At 34.0% G+C, this 17,814-nt stretch overlaps 1 protein-coding gene across 1 annotated transcript in view; it reads left to right on the top strand.

Annotated features, from left to right (window-relative positions):
* Positions 1-715: 715 nt before the first annotated feature.
* The window catches only part of ced-6 (PTB domain-containing adapter protein ced-6), a 35,167-nt gene continuing 18,068 nt past the window's right edge, over positions 716-17,814 (top strand). The window contains exons 1-8 of the mRNA XM_089253773.1: positions 716-1,128; positions 9,227-9,351; positions 10,571-10,635; positions 12,655-12,726; positions 15,468-15,566; positions 15,662-15,799; positions 15,916-16,032; positions 17,375-17,440. Of these exons, the coding sequence (XP_089109899.1) occupies positions 9,288-9,351; positions 10,571-10,635; positions 12,655-12,726; positions 15,468-15,566; positions 15,662-15,799; positions 15,916-16,032; positions 17,375-17,440 (621 nt within the window). The 5' untranslated portion in view covers positions 716-1,128; positions 9,227-9,287. The remainder of the gene's footprint in view (positions 1,129-9,226; positions 9,352-10,570; positions 10,636-12,654; positions 12,727-15,467; positions 15,567-15,661; positions 15,800-15,915; positions 16,033-17,374; positions 17,441-17,814) is intronic.

Raw genomic sequence — 17,814 nt, 5'->3', positions numbered from 1 at the left:
ATAGTACCCAAGCGTCATCGGTAAAATTGTTAAATTTCCCTAAATTAATCATTTTTACCAGCGATTATGTATAATACCCAAGTGTCGTTGGTAAATTTAATAAGTATTAAAAAAATTTATCACTTATACCGGCGATTATGCATAATACCCAAGCGTCGAGTCGTTGGTAAATATGATAAATCGTACTATATGATATAGACTACTATACTTGATACTATACTTGAAGGGAATGTATTGCATGTATTATATCCGGGTACGATCATAAAATTTGTTATTATATCGGGGTCCGACTACATTCATCACACATACTAGACTCATTTGGAATTTTTTTTCATATTTATCAAATTTACCAACGACGCTTGGGTATTGTGCATACTCGCCGGTAAAAGTGATAAATTTATCAAATTTACCAACGACGCTTAGGTATTATGCATATTCGCAGGTAAAAGCGATAAATGTACCAAACTTACTAAGACGATTGGTAAGTATGCATAGTAACCGATTTATCACATTTACCGTAACATACCACTCACACACACACAGTAGCAACAAGGCGGTGGATGTTCCGAATCAACGCCAAGATGGAGAAAAGTAGCCAAACAGGTAGCCGTAACTGTGCAAAGTTGAGGAGACTCGGTACAGAACGTTGGCGTTTATCTTGGCGCGGTGGAGGGTAAAAAAAAAGCAACCCTAGTATGATTAGGAGTGCTTGCTTGTGAGGAAGTGCGAATACATAGACAGCAACTCGAAGCTGTTGCTTATTCGATACGATGTAATATAAACGCCCTCTTCCCCCTCACGAGCTATTAAACAGTCCACCTCAGCGACGTCCAACGTGTTTATCTTTTATTCACAATTGGACAACAAACGCCCCTCATATCTTTTTTTTTTAACTACAGATTTTTTTGACGTTTTATCATCTCGAACTCTACATTTTTTATTGTTATTTTAGTGATAAAAGTTTTCGGGGTTTTAGATTTGAAAACGCGATTTTAATAACACGGTGTGTGTTGAGTGATTTTTTTTCGTGCTTTAAAGGACAAGAAATACTTTACTCACCTGCCATTTACATTATTGATAGCTCTTTTTTTTAATACTCGTGTTTACCATCCGGCTTGGGACCATCCGGTTTGTATTTCGAATTTATTTGTTTTTCGTTACAGGCGTTTTTCCAATTTCTTAATTTATTAAAATTTGGTGTATTCGTGAAAATTTAATTTTTATTACATTTTCTTGTTTTTAAATTGTTCGTTTGCGTTAAAAATTTCAGAATCATAGTTCAGTCCTACGAGAAATTATATTTCTTCAAGTTTGACATGATGTGTATATACATCATTATCGAATAGCCTATTGTATAACATAATGCAGGTTTTGGGTAAATCATGCAGTTTTTTATTTGAAAGTTTTAGATTCAGAAGTTCTGTATATACACCTAGTGCATAAACATAAACTTTTGTTAGACCCATGGGCAGGGTTGCTAGATACTTTGTCAGCTGGGGCAATCACACATTTTGGCACCCTGTTGGATGTAGTAGGAGCAGTTAAAGGGTGGATTTTGGTGCCCCTTCTGGGTCCAGCACCCGGGGCAAAAGACCTACCTGCTCCCTCTTCATTGTGGCAATGCCCATGGCAGGGGTATAGCCAGAAATTTCGTTCGGGGGGACCAAAGTGATAGAACAATAGATTTGGCCATCTTTTTCCCCTTTTTCGGTCATTTTCTCACATTTCAGGGGGGGGGGGAACAGACCCCAAGTCCCCCCCCCCACTACGCCCATGGGTCCCATGCCCTTGTGGAATATTTTCCACCACTTTGACTATCTATTGGAACCAATGTTAAGTCCAAGCCCTCCCAATATTTTTCTTAACGTATGCCCTCTTCTCCCCACAAGTTATTCATGGCCCCCACATCTAAGAGCAGGGCCCCTAGGCTGGGATCTTTTGCGAGCCCCCTGGTCACACTTTTCACAAGCCCTTCTATAGTTAATTTATAAAGTGAAAAAAGCCAAAAAATGATTTGAATTGTCCGGGGGGGGGGGGGGGCACAGGGCTAGAGTCCCGCCCTTGTGGGGGCCATGAAGCTATTAAATTGTCCACCTCAGCCACGTCCAATGTTTTATCTTTTATTCACATTTGGACAACAAGTGCCCCCTTATACCTTTTTTATTTATCACAGATTTTTATTTTGAGCTATATATTTTTGTTATTTTAGTGATATATGTTATCAGGTTTTAAATTTGTGCGATTTTAATAAGAAGTGATGATGAGCGTTTTTACATGTTTTTTTATTTTTAAAAGACAAATATTTTACTCGCCTGCCATTTACGTTATAGCCATTTTTTATACTTGTGTTTACCATCTAGCTTGGAATCATCTGGTTAGTATTTCAAATTGGGTTTCCGTATGCAAACACTTTTGCAATTTCTTAATTTATTAAAATTTGGTGTTTGTATGAAAATTTCATTTTTATTAATTTTCATTTTTTGAATTGTTTGTGTAAATATTTTGAAATCGTAGCCTAGTTAATTACTTTTATTTCTTCAAGTTTGACATGCAGTCTACATCATTATCAAATAGCTTATTTCCCACACATTCCTGCATGTACCGATTCGTTGGGGGTTCCGTGGGGGTGTATGTGTGGTGTAGCAGTAGTAGGTAGGGCCTCCAAAAAATGGCTCTAGGATTCATGATGTTCTTAAGTCAGCCACCTCGTTGGGCAATTTGCCTGTTGTGGCGTTGTATTTGTATTTGTATTATTGCATTATATAATATATATTTTGTGGATAAATCGTGTAATTTTTATTTGAATTTTTTCAATTCAACAGTTCTATATGTATCTAGGAATGTAGGCTTATACTTGTATTAGGTCCTTGGGACACAAGCCCCTTTTAAGTATTTACCTTACCTTTTAAGTATTTATTGAGTGCCAGAAGAAACAGAGTGCAACTTTGTTTAAGTATTTACCTTACCTTTTAAGTATTTATTGAGTGCCAGAAGAAACAGAGTGCAACTTTGTCTCCCTGGATCCAATTCAGTTTTTTGAAGAGGACGCGCGAGAAAAAAAATCACTGTTTTGTCCAAAGAATACGATGATGTCTTCGATAAAGAACTGGGGAAGGAATTTCTTTCATTTAGAAACCTCTGCAAAGATATATCAGACAACATAAAAGCATTGAATATCAGCACAATACTAAAATTCATGATTACACATGGAATGAACGCAGACTTTATCTAACTTTGCCAATCAGCAGCTCTTCTGCAAAAAGATCTTCAGCAGGTTAAAAATTATAAAATCTTATTTAAGATCGACCATGAAAGAAGAAAGATTAGAGGAATTGGCTTCTATATAGAAAGGAAATTAGCCAATGAGCTTGATATTCAAAAAGTAATTCAGCACTTTTCAAAGATGGAAAAAGTTCTGATTATGAATTTTGCTCTGGCGAAAATTCGCGTCAAAACTCAGAGAAGAAGTAGATCATATAGGTTTTAATCAAACTTTTTCAGCTTCACTTATGAGTGCAAAATGGTTGCATAAACATCCCATGAAAAAAACAATATTACATAGTTCTATATAGAAACCCATAAATATATTTTTTTCATTGTCGTGACAAGTTCAATTTTTTAGGGTTTTTCCTTCATTACATGAAGAAAAAATTATTTACATTTTTATTTTAAGTTAAAAAAGTTGTGTGAAAAATAAACACGAAAACAAAATGTAAACAAAAATGAAGTTTATATTGAAATTTTAACAAGTTTGTTTGTATACTAATTTTTTTTTAAATTGCACCTAAATGAGAAGCAGAATAAGGCACCTTATTATATTTCGCTCTCCCACTGAGGGGCCATACAAGCATTACGTAAGCAAATTTTCAGCCATTTTTGACCCCCCTCCCCCCCCCTTGTCAGCAAAAGTCAGCAAAACACTGACACCCCCCCCCCCCCCGTCAGCAAAATTTCGTCAGCAGCTTAGAATATTTCATATCTTCAAAAAGGGGTGGTTGATGACGTAAGCAACCTTCAAGCCCCCCCCCCCCTTGTCATCAAAAGTCAGCAAATCCGAAACCCCTCCCCCCCCCCTCTATGCTGATGTAATACTTGAATGACCCCTGACAAAAACCTGACTACCGCACTTCTCTGGTCTGTTGTTGAAAAAGAATTTTTGTGCTTTCACTTCATAGCCAAAACACGGTGGACAACATATTTAACATTTCTTGAGTAAGTTGTAGTTATTTGTTAAATCATTTCAGTGTTAAGTCATTTTTTTGTGTTTTCATGAAATATGAAATCATGCAATGCTGCAATTAAGTTATCTTTTTGCCATGATTGGTTATTGTTTCCATTCTGCAAGCAAATTTCCCACGTGTTGGATGATGTCATTAATTTTACATTTTTAAGCATTTTTTTCCCCTTTGCCAAATAAAATTGCATTTCTTCAGGAATATTCATGTCAATTTTCAAGTCATTCTGGCAATCATTCTTTTTTTTGTAGTGTTTTGAAATCAGAATTTTAGTTATAATCATCCTGTATATCGTGAATCATCGCTAATTAATCTGCATTATTTATGCTTCATTAAATACATTATATTCACCTAATTTTTATTATAGTTTTTGCATACTGAAAGTAACTGGAGAAAACATCTTTATATTAATTATATATATATATATATATATATATATATATATATATATATATATATATATATATATAATTAATAATAGCATTAAAAGAATTTTCAAACATGAAGTAATCCATTGAGTTAAGCAAAAAATAATTGAATTGCAAAAGTTGGTTTTTGTTAAAATGTAAGAAATATTTATTGATTAATAAATATGGGAATAGTGTTAATTACATTAATAAACATTTTATTTTAATTAATTATTAGAAGTTTGAATGATTTTTCAGAAATTTTATTGTTTTTAATGTTAATACTACACTCATGTCCATAAATTAAGGATAATTCACAATCACACTGAAATCGAAATCTAAAGTAAAAATTTCACCTGTAGAATTATCACACACATCTGCAAGAATGATATGCAAATTTCAGGAAGCCACCAGATGATGCCGATAGTACGTCACAATGACGAGAGTGTAAGGGGGGGGGGTATATAAGGAATGGTGGCAAAGAAGTAAAATTGTTCACAAGAGTTCTGTAAGGCGCTCAGTGCCATAAGCGAATAGTTATGACACAGAGGAGGCATGTGGATGATTTTTTACGTGGTAGAATTATCGGCCGCCTGGAATGTGGGCGTACTCTGATGGAAGTATCCGAGGAACTTGGAATTGCCCAAAGTGTCATCTCTAGGCTTTGGCAACGATTCCAAGATAACGGAAATGTCAGTAGACGTTACAGTACAGGTCACCCCCGAGTTACAACGCCAAATGAAGACCGGTATTTGGCAGTAACTGCCAAAAGAAGCAGACGGAGCACAGCATCCAACCTGTCTCGTCAGCTATTTGCAGCCATGGGTACCACAGTTTCAAGGCAAACCGTGTACAGACGTTTGGGAGATATTGGTCTATAGGCTCGCAGGCCTGTCAGATGTGTTCCGCTCACGGCAACTCACTGTCGGCAGCGATTAGCCTGGAGTAGAGAAGAAACAGTGGGCTTGTGTGATGTTTTCCGACGAGTCCAGGTTTAGCTTGCAGTCTGATTCACGTTGGACTTTCATATGGAGAACGCCAGGTACCCGTTACCACCAAGACAACATCATTGAACGACACTGTTACGGTGGTGCAGCATTGTTCGTTTGGGGTGGAATTATACTGGGTTCCAGAACAGATCTGCATGTTGAAACCGGAACCATGAAAGCCCAAATTTATCGGGACATCATTCTGGAACAACATGTACGTTTGTTTAGGGGTGCCATGGGCGCAGAATTTGTGTTTATGGATGACAACGCCTGTCCTCACCGAGCAAACATCGTAAACGAATGCCTTTTTTACCATTGCTCCAGGGAACAAAAATCGTAGTTTTTATGAATGGTATCATACATACACCATCGTTTTTGTTCTTTATCTTTTGTTTAATAAATGGGCTTTATGAATAAGTAACGTTTGTTTTGTTTCTGAACCTGATTTGCCGGAGCTGGCATTATCCTTAATTTATGGACATGAGTGTATTTTAAACAAAAAACCTGGTTTAAACCAAAAAAACCCCGATTTTTTATTTTTTTTTCACAAAACCCGGAAAACACAATATCTCGACATCACTGAAATGCAAGTATCAAGTTAGGCGAGCTATCTTGTAATTGCTGAAAAGAAAGTTGAAGAGTTGTCATACATGCTTATGTAAAGTTTACAGCTCAATTCAATTAGGATTATCACATGTCATTGTATGTATTATATGTATGTTTTCATAAAGGTTTGATTTTATATGATTCACCTACGAAGCTTAATGAATCCCAGGTCACCATGACTAAAAATTTGGTATTGGCACCTCTAAAATTTTCTATATGTGATTACTAGGTTGGGGGGGGGGGACTATTGGCTCCTAAAATATTTAGTTGGCACCTAGATTTTTTTTTTTTTTTTGATTTGTCAAGCTCTGATCACTTTTGTCTTGTGAACCTAATAGATGATAAATGATTATTTTTATCAAATATTATAGATAAAACATTCAAATATGAGTTGTATCTCTGGCCAGTGTATGGTTAGCTCATGGGTATCGGTTCATTGTTCCAGTTGCCCTGTGTAGTTAAAAATTATCTGTTTAAAAATGATCAAAATCTTCATAAGACTTTAAATGAGCACTGTTAAAAGTAGTCTTAAAAATTTGAAATTTCCATATATAATAGAAAAACAAAAATTTGCACAAGGCTAGAATTTCTGTAATCTAACATTAATTCATGGAAATTGGAATTTTGTTTTGCTATCAAATTTTGTATTTAATTTAGTTTTAATTCAAAATTTCCATTTTTCAACTCTTGAATGAAAGAAAAACGATGAGTAATTCTTGAATTTTAAACTGTGATTAATATTATATCTTGACATATTTGAATTACCATATTTCTTGGAATATGTGCAGTGTAGGCAGAGATAGACTTGAAAGGCTTGGTGGGTGGCATGATGTCAATTATATATTATATATGCATATACATTAGATCAGTCATCTCCATCATTGATGCTAGGAAGAGGGGGTATTTCCTTCCCCTATTCTATACTGGAGCACCAGTATGGCAGAGAGGGTATTGTCATTCAGGAGAATAGGTAGATGGGTTTGAAAATGCTATTGTTTTCATTGCAGGTGATGACACAGATTGATGTTACAAGAAGTTGTGGTGGGGGTACACAGCATTCATGGTTTAATCTGGAGGAACCACACAATGTAGTATGACATTCTACACGTCACATTCCACTTATCAGCGTAAAATCTCGATGTTCCAAGGTTCTTGATGTCATTGTGCCCGAGTGGTGTGGTGGTAAGATGCTCGTCTACCACTGTGAAGGTTGCTGTCATGGTCCTGGGTTCAAACTCGAGGGAGAATATAGATAAGATATTTTCCCTAACAAACTTGAGGCGACCACCAGTACACAGCGCCTTCATTTCCAACCTATCTCATTAATGGCAGTAAATTGCAATGTAGTGATATGGCCAGAGTTGGTGTTTGGTGAAGTAGGTTCTTGATGTAGTGTTTTTTTTTTCTTTTGCTGGGGAGATGATAGGTGCACCATTCATTGGATTGCTGTTTCAACTGCAGCTTGTGGGATCAAGCCAAAGTATTTTCCAGGGCAATGAGTCTTTCTGAACTGTGTGATCTTCCATATTGTAACATGCTAAATGATCAGTTACAAGGAAGTACCATCTCCATTTTTGAACCTGAGTAAGGTGATGAGGCACCCAAGTACTTGATGTAACATGTGCAATAACAGAGGTGCTGACATGAAGAAACATTGAGAGGGCTGAAAGCTGACAGTTGTCCTGTATATACAGGGCTCAAATCCTTATGCAGGAAGGGAAGTGGTGTGTTACATTGTATATTAATTACTTTTTTGGAAAGCCCTCAAATAGCCTCAGCCCCCAAGTTACAGCACCTATGTGCAATACTTTGGTATGGCTTGTTCCTGTCTCTATAGCTAACTCTGTCTGAGGTGGATGGCATCAGCAATGGCATCCTGCATGTAGTGCATTTTTTGCACAATCGTTACACCCTTGTCGGAAAGCTGCTACTCAGTTTGCCACCTTCAGATATGTCAGGGCATTGACCACAGGCTTCTCAAAGACCTGTATCATATTCCATCCATACATCACCTTAATCTTGATCCAAGTATGTTGTTCATTTTTCAAAAACACAAACACATCATTTAGGGCGATCAAATTTCAAGCTATCAAATTACAGCTTAGTATTTATCTGTCTTCGCACACATGACTATGAAAACTAGCATGTTGGCATAGTCAGATACAGAAAGGGTAATGACCATTGGCTATCTCAAGAGGCTGTCTAATGACTGCTTACTCTCGTACATACAGAGAGGGTAGAGCAAAGAGGGCTATCCTCCCCCCACTTAAAAAGTGTAATTAGTAGCAGTGACAGACGCAGGATTTTTTAGAGGGTACACTTTTTCCTTTCAAAAGGGAGGGGTTCGTTTTTATACTGCAAAAAAAACTATAATCTCAGCTCAAGGGGTAAAGGAGTTGAGCCCCAAACCCCCCACCTTTTACATACATCAGTGATCAGAAGCATAAGCAAGAGGTTGGAGTTGGACTATCGTCCCTCATTCACTATATATATCCTCAGTGATCTTCTCCCCCCCCCCCCCGTTAGAGGAGCCTGTATCCACTTATGCATGTTGGATAGCTATGGCTTTCCTCTAGGAACAATGGGAACCACAGTGTGCTCATACTTTTACGTATGGTACCATCTCAATATTATTACTACTTTTTTTTTTTTGCACCAATAATTTTGCACTGATTTAAATCTCCCTTGTGTGTCCAGATTTTCTGTAAACTTACTCACCCTTGGTTCCAGTTATAAAACGGAGGTTCTACTGTAGTTTAAATGTAGGTTATATTTACAACTTTTATGGTAATGTTCATAGTCTATTTCTTTATGATTGTGTTTTTAGAAACAAAAATGAACTTGACGCTGAAACAGTAAATTCTGCAAGCCTCCATAAACATCTTCTAAAAACTTAACTCATGTGCATCAGCTATTATTACAAGAAATAAGGTGTTTTGGTTTTTGATGTTTTATTTTGTTTATATTTGTTCTTATAAAAAAAATTTAGGAATTTGATGGGCTATTGAAAAACATTTGAGGTACAGAATCGCACAGGATTAGTTGGTACAATGATCAAGCAATCTAACTTTTTGAAGTGGGCTCAAAACAACAGGAATGCAACGAAAAGTGGTCGTGAGTCATTTTTGTACTTAGTTGAAAACTTGATATATGAAGCATGTTAAAAGCGTTGATATATGAAGAATACCCAATTTTTTTTTAAAAATGAGAAGCACAGGTTGTATTAATCTTAATATTTTTTCACAAAGTCAGGTGTGAAAGCTGGAAATTATATATAATTGGTTTACCCATGAAAATCATTTCAAGAGTTATATAAAATTTCATCCCTCTTACAGTTTTTTTTTTTTGGGGGGGGGGGGAGCGAGTTGCAATATGAAACAGACATCTTATATAAATGGCATTGGACAGCTAGATGGTTTCTGGCAGGGTCGCAACTAGATGCTTGGTCACCCGGGGCAAGTGCACATTTTGGCGCCCCCCTTGTAATTTTGAAGGTAAGGTTTGAGAATGAAATTTGCACCCCCTCTGGTCCAGCGCCCAGGGCACGAGACCCGCCTTCTCCCCTTCTAGTTGTGGCCTTGGTTTCTGGCACGTACACTGAAACTGAAAAGTTGGAAGTAATATTTAATTTTTTGAAACACTGGTTCTGCCATCCACAGAATTGATAATCAACTAGTAATTATAATATATGATTGGTATTAACAGTTCATTAATTAGTAGTAAGTTAATCATAATTTATCAGTGACAAATTTATAAAACCTCTCACTCACTATTAAAGCTAATAAGGTTTTATACATTGATTTTGATAAACGCTAACATTTAACAAATTGGTTTAATAGAAAGCTTAAATGGGAACATTTCCAAGCATTTTTCAGACTTTTACTAGCATGCTTAGGTAAATACTGTCTTTATCAGTCTCAGGCTTTCATCCCAACATTATAAGCTATCGATGTCATCTCGTGGCTTATCTCTACAATAAATAGTAGAAAGTAAAAAAGCTGTGGAAATTCATATTTTCATACCTGTATTTTTGTTTCATATAATGTCTTTAAAATGTAAAGTGATCTAAAAGTTTTTATTGGAATTAGTTTGCAATATAGTAAAGACTTTTGAGAGCATTACCTACTTACTATTTTAATAACTTATTTTTAATGATTAACCTAAAATCACCATTGAAAAGTTTTCAATCAAAGTTTCAATTGTTTCCTTGCTTTCAGCACAAAGAACAGTATAAAAACATAGTTCAACATTTATTCAAGTAATATATTATAGTAAAAAAAATTTTTTAGTGAACGAAAATGCTCATTTTTATTATTTTTTAATTACATTGCAGTCAACAAGAGTTGGGTTCATCCACCTGAAGCACTTCAACAAGGACATGTAGTATACGTAGTTAAGGTAAGAATTGATAGACTTCATGAATCGCGCTGATTAAGAAAAATTATGTTGCATAAAAATGATTTATTAACCAGGGTTGTAGTGATTTAAATCGTGACTTAAATCATGGTTTAAATTGATTTAAATGATTTAAATCAAATGATTTTTTTAAATCACTGATTTAAATTGTGACTTTTTTAAATTAATCACACTATTTTTTTAACAACCTGATTTAAACTGCATGTTTTTTTTAAAAACCTGATTTAAACTGCATTATTTTTAAAAAATTACTGATTCAAATCATTATTTTCATTTTCCTGAAGCACATTTAAATATACTTTTTCCTTTTTGTTTGATTGTAAGAGTAGATAGAAAGGTGAAAGTAAAGTGGGAAAAAAGAGAAGATGCTACTTAGATGGAGAGACAGACCTGGTTAGGGGAATAAATTTCAATTGTTTTCAAAAAGAACGATTATAAAAAGGCACAAAATTTTTACAGCTGTTGCCTCATCACCTTCAGTAGAGAAGGTATTTTCCCCGTATGGTGGTCCAATCAGCTTTAAGAAACAGATTTGGGAATGAAAAAACAGCTAAGCATGTGTTTCTTTTCAAGAGACTCAATAAAGCAGAAATGTTATACTAATTTTTCCTGCTATGCATATGAATAAATGTATGACTATTTCATGTATGACTATGTACCCATTTTAGTATTTATGAATTCAATATTGTCTAAAAAATTAAATTAATGTTAGTCTTATTTCTATATCTGGAAAATACACTTTAGAATTTGACACACTGTTCAGTCATATTTTTAAAACCACAATATTTAAACCTTTTAACTGTTAATATAATAAGAATTAGATAATGTTTTATTCCTCACAAGTTAATATTTCAAGCTAAAAATTAAAAAATAATAATAATAAATCCAATTTAAACAAAAAAAAACTTTTTTAAATTTTTTTTTAAAAATCGTCATTCTTATCAACCCTGTTATTAACAAAATTACAACCTAATTTATTAGCAGCAAAAACTGAAAGATCGAACTATAAATGATATTGTTATGTAACATTTTGAAACTTCTATTGAGGATCTTTGGCAGCCAGTTTTTTCTTAAACCAACAATAGGTTCAAAAGTATCTCCATTCTCAAAGAAAAAAAAACCATATAGGGTTAAAGTTTTTTGTGCTGCAAGGGTGCCATGGATTAGAGTTTCCACTCAACTTTTTGCTTTCTCTGGTGCAAAGCATCTTCATGAGGGATCTCTTGAAGATGCTCCCTGGTGACCTTGCAGCCAGAAAAACTTCATGAATCATATCTGCAAAAGGCCTTAAAACCTATATAAATCTGTGAATCTCTATTGATATATATATATCAGCAGTGGTGGTTTAAAGTCGGTCGAATCCCCGGGCACAAAAGAAAATATTGGGCCCCTTTAAATTGGAAAAAAGTTCAAAGTTTTTGTTTTTTGGGCCCTTTAGAAGTCGAGGCCCTGGGCGGGCACACTGGGTGCTCTTTAATTTTTTATTATTTATTATAATAACCTGCCATTAAATCCGCATTATAATCACATTATAATAAAGATTGACTGTACCTACCACAATAAACATAATTTTTGGTAGTAGCTCTGGTATTCAAAATGCTCATTCTGATTTTTACCTTAAATTCTCTTTTGGTCCGTGTGACATACTTTATGCCACTTATTTATATTAAATTCACCAGAACTCTGATAATATGTTGGCCCAATGCAAATATGAATTATTCAAGAAAAACTAGCATTTCAGTACCATCACGTTCCTCTTCACTAAGGTTTGGTTAAGTTGAGCATTGTTCCTCAAAAAACTCTAGTTTTATTCAAAATAAAATTATGATGGCTATAAGGTGGAAGTTCCAGTTTCTGCTTAGCCCTTTTTCATGTATACAATGTATGTGGAACATGATGCGGTATATTATAGTACTTTGTTTCTTTTTATAAATTTTTCTCAAGTATTTTTGTTGAAATTAATTTTCATAGTAATCCCTCAATTTTGCTAATTTTTTTCAGTTTTTAGGGAATATAGAAGTAGACCAAGCTAAGGGTATAGATGTAATCAAAGATGGTATAAGAAAATTGAAGGTATTCAATTCTCATTCATGAAAGCCTCAAATTATTTTGTCCATTGAATAAGATTTTCTTGGGCTAAGTAGCCATAGTGAACTTGAGTATAGACTCACAGTTTTTCCAACATCAGAAGTTGACAATATCAAGAAATATTAAATGAAACTCATTGTAACAAACAGAACAGAATTAAGACTGTTATTACCGATCTTTACTGACTGAATTGTGGACAAACACTACTATTTTTAATTTTTACTTTTTTGTTGAATGAATTTTTTAACCACCTGAATGAAATTCACAAAAAACATCAATTTCACCATGGAAATTATAAAAGACCACTGACTACTGTTCTTGAACAGTCTTGTTTGCCATTAAGAATAAAAAATACTCTACATCATGTATTGCATGAGTCAACAGTACAGTACCAGACAAGTACAACACAGACAAGTACCAGAAGAACTTAATTGCACATTTCTGTAATTTTTGTGCATGTATGTGTTCAGGGTTATGGGTCCCCAAAGAAGAAAAAATTTTCTTCCTTGTAATCTTCATCTCCACAAATAACTAGTCTTTCGATGAATCTTGTATTGACAAGTGGAGAGGACGTTTCTATATGCATCGGTTTTATTAATTAGACATAAATATTTTTCTTACATAAAAGCAATTATTTTTTTCCCGAATGTGTGAGATTGAAATTTTTGTTTTGTAAACTAAGTTTGTATTCATTTAAGCACCTATGCTTAAATTGCCTATTTGAATTAAGAATAAAATGTATTTTTTTATGTTGTTTCTATGGACATTGGCATGTCCAGAAAACATACAGGAACATTTATTTTTTCATGAATTTTATGGTTGATATCTCTAAACTAAAGGAACAGGAAAGAAAATAACAGAAAAAATCAAGAAAATCAATTCAAATCTTAATTCAGCTGGTAAAAGGTTAAATTCACTGATCTAGCTCAATAAACTATACAGGTGTGGTAACGTGATATATGTGGGTATGTGAATGAACATGCATGCTCTTAGACTCTGTTTTCACATGCATAGTTCATTGTTCCAGGATATTGCACTAGCTGCATTTACCATAATATGCTTAATTAACCCTTATCACTGCTGCAATCACATGCAAATGAAATTGCATGTGATTGCAGTGATTGCATGTGATTGTTATTTGAATATGCAAATTCCTATATTCAAATGGATAGTTTTAGTTTTATTTGTACTAGTTTTATACAGGGTTTTTACAAGTCAGGGAAAACCGGGAAAAGTCAGGGAAACATTTTTTTACCAAAAAAAGTCAAGGAAATCAGGTAAAATAGCCCATTTTTGTTCTAAAACCTGGAAATTTCAGACAAAGACTTGGAAAATTGTCACAATTGTCGTCTGATCGAAAGAAAAAAGGATTGATCAGAAAAAAAATTTCCCTCGAAAAAAAAAGGGAATTCTGATAACTGCGTAAATATCGATAATCCGTAAAATATTGCAATGTATCACGAAAAACTGTAGGTTCTGGCAAGGAGGTGCGAGGATTTTGTGAGTCCGCATGGAAAAGCGTATTGCTGCAACCTTATCGTAACTCTTTCTAGCGTTTCAGAAACATCGCAACTATGCATAGTAGAAAGCCATGGGTACAAAGATCAGTTGCAATAATTTCATAAGTTGACTTCAGTTAGCAACGGCGGATGACGCATGTGTATATTTTGATTTCCACGTGGGTAAATATTTTTATTTGAAAACAATTAAGTTGTAACAAAATTTTTTTCCAATCTTGTGTGGGCGGATAAAAACCTGAATCTTCAGTAGGTTGATGGGATTGAAGCAGTCAAAAATTACTCTTATAAACCGTGGTGTCAGCTTTGCGGCAAAATTCTCAACTTGGATAACATGGGCAGATAAGTTATTCAGAGCCATGCCAAGCATGTGAAATCAGAGGAGTTCAGTGAACAACCCCCAATTGCTAAACTTCTCGGTTCTAGCGCTTACGCGAGTGCAAGCCGACTGTAAAGAATTGTGATGCAGAGAAACCAACAACATCTTTGACTAATTATGTTACAAAGAAAACAACAGTAAAGGCTTAAATTTTGTGGGCAGTGCCATCTTAACGCATGGGCCCACCTAGGCATAGCCCGGTGACCTCAAGAGAAGAGGAGCCTCACAAAAATGTGAACTAATTGAAATTTTTGAGAATTTTCCAGGTAGGTCCTCAGAAAAATCAATTGGCCCGGTGGCCCATGACGCTCTTAAGATGGCCCTGCTTGTGGGCATTGAAATTGCAGAAAAGGAAAATCTTTCATTCCTTAATTGTGTTTCATTTTTCCATCAGGAGTATTTGAAAAGCATAAATGAGTGTGAAAAAAAATTTATGATGGCATTATGATAATGTAATTAAAATTATTAATTTTATAATATAATTAATTTTTTTATAAATTTTTTATTAATTTATATCAATTTTTTGATTTAAAAAAAAACCTGGAATTTTTTGAAAATTTGTCTGTAAAACCTGGAAAAGTCAGGGAAAAGTTTTTTACGAAAATGAGTATGAACCCTCTGTTTCTACCTTTTTTTAACAAACAAATTTTTATTGTATCATTTACAAAACTTATTTTAGTTTTTGAAACTATTCAATCATTCACCCTTGAAATCACACCAGTACATAGACTAAAAAAATGGGTAAGAATTATATATACTTTTGTCACTTTTGACTATGGAAAAAGTATTAAAATTTTTGTATTTGATAAAACAACCATTTCTGTGCATAGTTTAATCAACAACTAAAGAAAGCTGAAGGTGCCAAAACTCCTAAAGTAGAAGTTACAATATCCATAGATGGAGTTGCTATTCAAGATCCAAAAACCAAAGTGAGTACTTTGAATATATGCGCATTATAAATTACATATTTTTTCATTAATTCATTATAGATCAGCAATAAGCTTTATTACATTTCACTTTTCAGCAAATATCACATCAATACCCACTTCATCGCATATCTTATTGTGCAAATGACAAATCGGATAAGAAGTTCTTCAGTTTTATTGCAAAAGAAGAAGGAAGTGATACCCATAGATGTTTTGTATTTGCCAGTGACCGACTAGTAAGATTTTTCTATTTTATAGTTTTTGATTTTATTACTACTTACAAATAAAGATCTTAAGTCTATTTGAAACAAATTTATCTTGCTTTTTTTTTCTTCTGTATCTAAATTTTCAGGCTGAAGATATAACACTCACAATAGGCGAAGCATTTGATTTAGCTTATAGACGGTTCCTTGAAACCTCTGGAAAAGATTTAGAAACTAAGAAGCAGCTCATGATATTGCAGAAAAAAGTAAGTTAAATTCACTTATGCTTACAATGATTAAAAAAATGTTTTTTTATCATTAATTTTGCTATGCATGGCTTAAAGCAGGAGTTCTTAATATTTTTTAACTAAGACCAAAAATCGGTATGATCAATTTTACAACCCATGGGTCTGTATGTTTTCTAAAATTGGTGAAACCAGGGGTGTAATAAGTGCATTCATAACAGAATTGTAAGTGGATTTGTATGACCCATCTCCAAAGCCCAGCAACCAAGTTTGGGTTGCATCCCTGGCTTAAAGTTGTTGTAGTGTGACATTTGACATGACCCCCCCCCCCCCATTTGACATTTTAGGGGGTACCAAGCTAAATTACCAAAGAGCTTCATTGGTCGCAAGTGGCCTGTGGATCATGTATTGAAACCTCCCTCCCTCCCCCCCAACTTAGAAGAAATATTGCTCAATTTTCTCGTTCAAAAAAGAACACCATACAGCAACTAATACAACTGATATTTGTATAGGGCAATTTTTACTAGCAATTGAATTTGGTTAGAATTTTGTTCTGTCCAGAAGGAAGTACTTCCAGTGTGGAAATTAGTGCTGATACAATTTCCATGTAATTTTAAACTTCCATCGTTCCTTTGGGTAGTAATACTTGGTGGTGGTGGCCTCTTGCAAGATTGTCACTTTAAATTTATGCTTTGTAAAAGAGAAAAATTATTCTTTTAATACTTTTAATGAAAAAATTATTGTTAATTGATGTTCTCAAATGAATAAAATTAATAAGTTACAATATATGTATTTACATCAATTTTGAATGCTGTATAAATCTACATACAGAAGGATTGATCTGTTACCTAGTACTGTCAACACTCTCAACACTCGATTTCACAAACCTCTAATTTACGAATCATTTTTATGAACTAAAGTTTTCTGGTCCCAAACAATATAGTATTTATTCCTTTAAATGTTTCTCCCATTTATGAACTAATTTTTCCCATCCATACAGGTTCATAATTAACAAGCCGAAATTGTATACCCCAAATTTTTTTACCCTTAATGAATAGGGGAATTCCTTGGGTGTAATGAAAAATGTAATATGTGTTTGTTGTCATGTTGTATTGTGTTTGTGTGTTGAATAAATTTCAATTTTTAGACCTTGTTTTTAGTATATTTTATCATTTAAAATGAAGAGCAGCTGCATATTTATGTACATGACTCGTTTTTTTTTGTTTTTTTTCTGATTAAAGGAAACAGTTTTTTTGTTAATAGAAGTTTTTTTAACTTTTCCATCAATTTTAAAGTCAGATTTGTGTGAAAGAAAAAAAACAGGTTTACAAATTATAGTATAATTATTTATTCCCTATTATAGGTACAAGAATTGGAGAAAGAAAATGCTGCTCTTAAACAGAAAATATCTGAAATGACATCATCACAAGTAATCATCCTATCAATTTTTAGTTGTCTCATGAATTTCTCTAATCAGTGTGACTGATTTTTAAGGTTATATAAAATAAGTATATTTTTTTAGTTTCTATTCGTTTACATGATTTTGATTTTTAATTAACTAGTCATCTGACATGTGGATACATCATGTTGGTATGTCACAATGATTAGTTCATACAGTCAAGTCTCCATGTAATGAATTCCCTTCGTTCCATAAAAAGAAATAGAGAATTTTCAGTGTAGAGTAAATGAAAATATGAGCTTTCCAGTAAAAGTTTAATTACAGAAAAAAAAATTAGTTGTATAAAATGTATAGAAGTTTGTTATGTGGAGACTCTCTACTGTATTTTACTAGTTCTCATTTCA

This window comes from Pholcus phalangioides, unplaced genomic scaffold, assembly GCF_987345545.1.
Source record: "Pholcus phalangioides strain wild (caught in Gottingen) unplaced genomic scaffold, Ppha-v1.0 ptg000039l_1, whole genome shotgun sequence".
NCBI classification, from domain to species: domain Eukaryota; kingdom Metazoa; phylum Arthropoda; class Arachnida; order Araneae; family Pholcidae; genus Pholcus; species Pholcus phalangioides.
The sequence above is the reverse complement of the archived record's forward strand: the minus strand, read 5'-3'. Positions and strand labels throughout refer to the sequence as shown.